The sequence below is a fragment of the Buteo buteo genome, chromosome 8 (genome assembly GCF_964188355.1).
Source record: "Buteo buteo chromosome 8, bButBut1.hap1.1, whole genome shotgun sequence".
In the NCBI taxonomy this organism is placed as follows: Eukaryota; Metazoa; Chordata; class Aves; order Accipitriformes; family Accipitridae; genus Buteo; species Buteo buteo.
The window spans coordinates 46,134,012-46,141,832 of NC_134178.1; the positions used below are offsets into that span (position 1 = coordinate 46,134,012).

A 7,821-nucleotide genomic window follows, 5' to 3' on the forward strand; every position below is an offset into this window, starting at 1 on the left:
GATGTTTTTCATGCTTTGGGCAGTTTTCATTCTTTAGGTGTTTTCCGTTCTTTACATCTACTTCAGAGGAATTTGTACCCTGGCACGCACTGACACTCCAACAGCTGCCATAATTTTATAGTAACAGACCAACCGTGCTCAATTTGCTGGGGAACCCCCATCCACCCTCACCGCACATGTACGTGGAGCTCCAAGCCTTGAGCTCCACACGCTGCGTGAGAGCCGCTGCTGCAGCCTCTTGTAGTGACCCACGCTAGATGCAAGGGAAGTTCTGTTAAAAAAAGGATCCCCTTCGTAAAGGTGAGTTGCAACCAAACCCTTTTTCCCATGCACAGAGGAGGGTCTATGTTCTCATCCTGCCAAGTCCAGGAGAAGAGGAAGTTTGCTCAGACGCCTGTCCGAAAGCCTGTCTGTGTGTCACACAAGACAATACTGATGAAGACAAGTTGAAAAACATCCTTCTGTTGAAAGCTCTAGCCTGCGAACCTCCACTGGTATGTCCCACCAGAAGTTGCCCACATGAATGGCTGCCCCATCCCACCCCCATGGCTCAAAAACCTACTAGAAATCATGTGCCAACGCTGGTGTTTCCTGAGCCATTAGGTAGAGAAGCAGCAGCAGTGGGGACAAAAGCAAAGAGCTTTAACTCTGTGGTGGGATTTCCACTGGCAAACTCGGTTGATGGGCAGGGAACTGTCCCGGTGAAGAGCCCAATGCTTCACCCTCTCTCTGCTCACAAACCTGGCAGAGCTCTGCGTGCCCAAACCCCCAGCAGAGCATTTATTTGCTCTCCACAGAGGAGAGAGGTGATACCGGGGTAAAGAAATCCTTCTTCCCCATTCTTTTTCATGCCATGTCCTCCCTACCAGTGCAGGAGGCCCGTTCAGCATGCGATACTGGCTGCTGCTAAATTCAGGGTTATATTTACCAAATGTACCGAGGGATGCTAGGAAGCGGGGGGAGGAAGGTAGGTTTTTGTTGTTGCTGTTGTTTTCCCAAGGAATCTGGAGGTTTAGATTGGGGGGAAATTTAGCTAAAGACCTGAACATTCAGACTGAAGTCTCAGCTGGGGGTTTCTCAACGGCTGGATAATTCCCCCCAGCCTTCGGTTTGCCGGCTGAGGGACAGCAAGACCAGCCTGGGAGAGGGGATGATGGACCGGGGAGTCCCGCAGAGGGAAACCCTCCACGCTGCTCAGGAGAACATGTCGCTGGAAGACGTGACACCCTGGAAAAGCAAAAAGCTGCAGCTCAGGACGACGGGATGGTCGCAGAGCCCTCACCCACCCAGGACAGGCCGCAGACCTCCTGCGGATCGTTTATTTTTATTTTTTTTCCTTTTCAATCAGGCTAGCGGACAGACCTGCTCCCACCGGACCCTACTAAAAACCCTCCCCCCCGGCCCTACCGCCTCCCCCGGTGCAGGCGGTGCCGGGAGCCGGGGCGGGGGCTTCCCACTCTCCCCCTCACGCCTCAGGAGACCCCAAAATCAGATTTAAGCCGCCCCCTTAGGCCCGGTGCGGGTCCCGCCCCGCCGGCAGGCCGGGCCCCGCCTTGAGGTGGTGATGGTGGAGGGGTGGGGGGAGGAAGGACGGGAGCAGCCGCCACCATGTTGTGCGGGGGGACCTCGGCGGCCCGGCCCGCCACAAACGAGACGCAGCAGATGGCGGATGAGGTGAGGGGGCCGCGCCGCCTCGGCGGGGGAGTCCCCGGGGGCTCGGGAAGGAGCGTCCCGGGGAGGAACCGGCGAGGGGGGGGGGCTGCCTTCTCCCGCCGGGCCTTCTCCCGGGAGCCGCCGGCTCTCCGTGGGGGCCTGCCCGCCGGGGTGAGGGGGGTGCCCGGCGGCGGGTCCCCGTGCCGGTGCAGGAGATGGCGGAGGGCCCAGGTGTGCTGCGCCATTGCCCGACGCAGCTGGAGGCGGAGAGGCCTTCCCTTCCCTCCCCTCCTCAGCTGAAAGGCGGTGAAACCGGTACGGTGCGGAAACATGCCGGCCCTGCGGAGCCCTGCCTGTGCCTGCCCGGCCTTGCGGAGGTTTATCGGCACCGGGCAGAGCCGGTTCGGCATCTTAGGAGGGCGGTTTTGAGGGGTTTAGAGAGGAACCGTAGGCAGCCGTGAGTGCTCGGGGGGAGCTGGGCTGCTGCCAGCTCCGGCCCTGGCTCCGCAGGGGATGTGCGACCCACCAGCGTCGGGCAGGGACACCAAAAGGTCCGTTTTCTTGAGCTCAGGTGGTTCTTACAATGTCTAAACCTTGTAGCCGCCGGTTTTGGGGTGGGTTTTTTTTTTTGGGCGGGGGGGGGGATAAGCGAGAAAACTTTTCTGCTGCTTCTGCTATTCCCCCACTCAGAATTCAGCTCTAACCACTGCCAGCTCCAAATCCTGATACAGTAACTTAAACTGCTGCCCCTGTTAACGGAGCACATGCCTTTGCTCTAAAAATGCTGGTGTACGACTAAGTTCTTTCAAAGCACGCGGCGCTGTTTCAGTCGTAGGAACTCAAGTTACTTCTGCTTTTTGGTTTTATCAGCTAGGGTGTGTCAAGCCAGTGGAGAAAGATGAAAGACGAGCTCCAGCTTCTTACGCTCTTTGTCATCATCGTCTGGGTTTGTTCCCCTGGCTGCAGCAGCCGTTTCTAAATACGTACAGAGCACCCAAAGGCACAGCAGTCATTGAAATTAATGTTTAGCTTGTAGAATCTGATGATTCTGCATTTAAAAAAAGAGGGATGTGCGTCTCCTAAGCGCCAGCCTGAGTTTGCAGTAGTGAGTACATTATCAAGAATTGCTGAGAGAGTCGCAGTTACTGTTTTGACCTGAAAAGGCCTACGTGTCATGTTAAAGATAATGCAGGTATGCAATTAACGTTGCACATGGACTGAAAACTAGGTTTGAAATCCTGACTTTCTGTTCTGTGGCAGACTGCAGTGGTTTGGTAATCCAAAACTAAGATGAAGAGTATAAAAATGAAATCCAGTTGGATTCAGAAGTGAACAGAATTAACCAAAAATCTGGCATTTTCATTGAAATCACATAAATATTTCAAAGTTGTCCAGCTTGTTTTGACTGCCAGTTTAAATTACTTTATTTAATGAAATATAAATGGGAAAACCCCAAACTGAAAACTTGCCCCTGCAGTCATATCCACATCTGGATACAGACTGTGAAGGAAACACTAGTTTTGTTAAATCTAGGTAGACTTCTCCAATTGTTTTGTTTGCTTAAAATCACATCTTTGTGGAGATTTGCTAGAGCCTGCCAGTTCCCTTGCCATAAATACATTTCCTGTTCCTGCTTTTCCAGTCCTTGCCTCCATTGTGTTGTTTCGTAAGAATCGTGGCGATGGCTGAACGTTGTTCAGATTCGTGGTCCTGGCAAGTACTGCTGCTCGCCCAGAGCAGGTACAGTGTGAGAGACAGAGCAGGACAGCTTCCTTCCAATGGTGTCTGGCTTAAGAGTTCCCATAGGAACTGCCTCTCCATGGCAAGGATTTCCACCCAGGCCTGTTCTGCCTTTGGCTTCTTACTGGCAGCTGTGGCAGAGGTTAGCCGGGGTGATTTTGAACCACCTGCTTTTTAGTAACTGCTCTGGGATTAAGCAACAGGCCACGCAGAACAGCAAAGAGCCTTCAGGACATGATAATTTTCAGCCCTGAGATTGAATCGCAGTTTGAGTGAGAAGGGACTGCACCTCCTGCCTGAGCACAGGGTCAGCAGCCCCAGGCTGCTCGGGGCTTTGTCCAGTCAGGTTTTGAAAACCTCTGAGCATGGGAACTGCACAGTTTCTCTGGGCAGCCTGCTGTACTGCAGCAGTGTTCTCAGGGGAAAAGTTTTTCCTTATATCCAGTCTGAACCTCCAGTTTCAATTTATGACCATTGTGTCTCATTCTTCTGCCATCACCCCTCAGTAAAGAGCCTGACTCCTTGTAGGTACTGGAAAGCTTTCCTCAAAGCCTTCTCTTCTCCAGGCTGAGCAAGCTCATTTTCTTCTTCTCACAGCACCAGCACTCCAGCCATCTGACCTCATGGTCGCTCTCCGCTGAGCTTGCTACAGTTTATTGACATCTTTCTTGTATCGGGGGCCCAAAACTGGACCTGGTATTCCAAATGTTCTCTAACAAGTGCCAAGTAAAGGGCAGTAATCGCTTGCCTCTCTCTGTTCTGGCTAGGCTTCTCCTGATCCAGCCCAGTATGCTCTTACCTTTGTTACCACCAGGGCACAGTGCTGGCTCACGTTTAGTGCCCTATCCACCAGGACCCCCAGATCTAGGCTGAGATCATCCATGAGCTAGCAGGGTGGGCTGATTCCAGGTCTTTCTGAGAGTATTTCTGTCTGGGCTCTCCCTCCTGGTACTGAATTGGGATGCCTGTTTGTCACATGCTGTGGTGAGTCATTGCCATGATAACACCCTGACAAGCTTGCAGCTGCATGCAACTCTGAGCTGTCCGCAGTCATGGAGCCCAGTGTTCAGCTTCCTGGTGGAAATACAAAATGTGCTGAGACAGGGCAATTTCGAGACCTAAGAAACCACCATTGCACAGTGCCTAGGATTGCTAAGGGAGCATGGGACAGGATAGGGTCAGTGGGATACTTATGTCTGCCCTCTTCCCTGCTGCTTAAAATTTGTTACAGTAGCTCCAGTGATGGAAACCGAAACCACTTGCTCCATCTCCTGACTCAGGAGAAGGGGAGGATGGAGGTCTGAATCACTGCGCTTTCTGGGGCTGTGCCCTTCCTTGCATCTTAGAATGCAAAGTGGTTGGGTGTGCTTTGATTTCCATATGGCAGAAAAGCATACGTACAAAAGCGTCCAAACATCGTTATCTTACTTTTGATGTATTGTTCACAGCCTGGAAGACGCGTAGAGGTATGACGTCTGAGAGAAGATTTACAGTATGGTCAGAGCCCCCAGGGACAGCTTAGTCACTGATGAGCCATCTTGCAAAGGCACCAGAGTTTGGTCCTGTGCCTTCTCAGTGCTAGAGAGGTGGGAGAACGTAACCAGTTGCAGGAGTTGTTTCTGTTCGACTTCACCTAGAGCACCCAAGCAGTGGCAAACTGGCACTTGTTTTCTCCCAAGGAAGCAGGTGGGATTCAGGCAGGAGAGCAAATGTATTTATTCCCCTTGACTTTAGGAAGAAGGGGAAGTACACCATATAGCTGGAAAAAGAGTATCTACTCACTGCTGGTACTGTTGCAGTGGGCGTGGAAGGAGGGCTACATAATGATGCAGTGCAGGAGGTAAGGCCTGGGTAGAACTGCGCTTGCAGCAAGGACTCCAAGACTAATGTGTCTTGTCCCTGTAAACAAAGCTTGAAATCTGCTTTCCTGACCAAGAACTTTACCATGTAGCTGTGATGTTCTAGAGAGCCAAGTGTGGGAGAGAAAGCTGCAACGCAGGAGTTTCATGCCTCCCTCTGAGGTATTGGACAAGTTATTTTGACTTCTTGAGCACTGGTTTTACACTCTGGAAACTGGGATGATAACTCAGAAGCCTTTATGGTTCAGTTATTTTTTGGAAAATATTTGCAGTTTGAAAACATTACAGATTTCAGCAGACACGCTGGAAGAACTGTCAAATAAGTGTTATAAAACCTTAGGCTTGGGTAGTTTGCTTTCAAAGCTTGATTTTTGGATGTCTGTTCTGTGATGCTGGGTCTGTAATAACTTGTTTTGAATTTGAAAAGGGAGCTAATGCTGAAGACGGCCCTTTTTCTTATTGTAAGAATGATGTATATTAAAAACTTCTCTCTAAAAAGACCTATAGTCTTGTGCAGGTAGGTACTGAACCACTTTATATTTGTTGTTAAATATACAGGACAGAAAGGGAAGCTGAGACATCAATAGAGGAAACAATTTGTCACAATAAATCTTTTAGCATACCCACACAATTCTCTTGTTGGAGGCTCCACACTTAGTGTCAGTCTGTGACGACTTAATCACACTGCTGTCTTGGCTTTGCTGCCTGTCTAGATTTCTGATCCTGCTTTATTCGTTTTATTCGTTTTAATTCATTTTATTCATTTTAATCTTTTAATAACTTGGAAAAGCAGGAACACTCTGTCTGGGAATTCAGAAGCAGTGACCTGGAGGGTACTGAGGCACACTGATAGTGTGGGCCTTAAGTCCTAAATACTTGAATCTTGCATCAGTCTTAAATAACCTATTGTTTCCTTAAGGTGAAACCTCAGCTAGAAGAAAAAGAAGGGAAAAAGTTTGATGTCTTCACTGCAGTGGAGTTTAAAACTCAGGTGGTTGCTGGAACAAACTACTTCATCAAGGTAGAGGACACTGGGCAATGGGAATTTTTTTTTTTAAATGTATAATATTTGGAATGGTGGGGTTTTTTCTTCTTTACTTACCTTCAGAGATGCTCGTAATTTGGCCTTAATAAGAAAAAAATCTGTACGTTAAAAAAAAATATACTAACCCCCGCCATGTCCCACCCTGTCTCCCTGCCTGTATTAAATGGAGATGAGAGTACTTCTATGTTTTCATAATGATTTTCACTTTTCAGTTATTTTCTGAAACTTGGTTTTGGGGGATAATTGCACATCTGTGATGTTGAGCACTAACATTGCATTAAGTGAAGTCCAGATGTGTAAAGATACAGTGAAGTATCAAATCTGCTTTGATTCTGCCTGCAGTGATGCCGCACACAACAAACAAGCAACTGTAATCAAAGCATTGAAGTGCTTGTTGTACCAGATAAGATTAGAGCATTTTGCATGTATTTAATATATTAATCACTTCTATGCAACTCTGATTCCCTACCTGTATATTCCCTGTCTCAGGCACAGGGAGGACTAACAAGCATAGAAGGAGTAGGTGGTATTTCCACAAAGTCCTGACTCCCAGTCTGGCTTAAAACAAGACCGCACCTTCTGAGGTGATGGTTTTTCTTACCACCTCTCTGCTTCTCCATCCTCAAAACACACCAGTCTACACCATCCCCACTGCTGGAGGCTGTGGTTACTCTGTGGAACTCACTGGTTTTCGTGCTTTGCAGGTCCATGTTGGCAATGATGAGTTCATGCACCTGCGGGTGTTCAGAAGCCTTCCTCACGAGAATAAGCCGCTGAGTCTCCACAGTTACCAGAGCAGCAAGACCAAGCATGATGAACTGGCTTTTTTCTAGCAAGTTTATCTTGTGTGTTTTCCTAATGGTTTCTTATGTGCATTTTCTGTAGGCTGCAAAATGTTGATTCCTGTGCCAATGAAGGAGAAAGGAAAGTGTCTTGTTTTATACTTAACGCTGGAAAAAATCATTTTCTCTTATGCCATTCCTTTCCTGTGCAAAATCTAAATTTTATTGTCGCACAGCTCTCTTTTCACCTATACTAATGCAAACCCAAGTAGCTGCACTGACTTCAGTGCAACTTAACCAGAATATTGTGACCGAGTCCTGTTAGTGGACTTCCTTGGGCTGGAAATTGAAAGGGGAGTGATACTCATGTATTTGCAGCAAGGAACAAGAAAAAAACCAGAATTCTTTCTGTGCTGTTTTGCAATTGTGAATATATCTGTAGATGTAAATTGTACTCTGTATTTTATTGGCAAAGACCTGAAGAGAGACTTGACCTGAAGCAATTTTGAAAGCAAGGGAACAGAGAGGATTATAGTCCTTTGAAACAAACATTGCCTTGGTAATCATGTTTATCCTCTTGCAGCAGTAGAGTGTAATGTCCAGTAGAGGGTGTATGAGTTTAAAAAAAAAAAAAGAAAACAACTTGATTAATTTCTCAGTCCTAAGGAAGAAGTCCTGGAAAGGAATTTAAGCTGGACAAGTGTTTCTGCATTAATAATAATAAATATTTCTCTTTAATTGA

At 48.0% G+C, this 7,821-nt stretch overlaps 1 protein-coding gene across 1 annotated transcript; it reads left to right on the plus strand.

The window, feature by feature from the left end:
* The first annotated feature begins 1,502 nt into the window (after positions 1-1,502).
* On the plus strand, positions 1,503-7,821 carry LOC142033912 (cystatin-B-like). The gene is made up of 3 exons (XM_075034487.1): positions 1,503-1,674; positions 6,172-6,273; positions 7,002-7,821. The coding sequence occupies exons 1-3, from the start codon at positions 1,609-1,611 to the stop codon at positions 7,128-7,130; spliced, it is 297 nt and encodes a 98-aa protein (XP_074890588.1). The 5' UTR covers positions 1,503-1,608; the 3' UTR covers positions 7,131-7,821.

Excerpts from the sequence above, each read along its gene's own strand:
- LOC142033912 (XM_075034487.1), top strand. The coding sequence starts at position 1,609 with ATGTTGTGCGGGGGGACCTCGGCGGCCCGGCCCGCCACAAACGAGACG. Across the intron at positions 1,675-6,171 it reads CGCAGCAGATGGCGGATGAG|GTGAAACCTCAGCTAGAAGA; the intron begins GTGAGGGGGCCG and ends TGTTTCCTTAAG. Across the intron at positions 6,274-7,001 it reads GAACAAACTACTTCATCAAG|GTCCATGTTGGCAATGATGA; the intron begins GTAGAGGACACT and ends CGTGCTTTGCAG.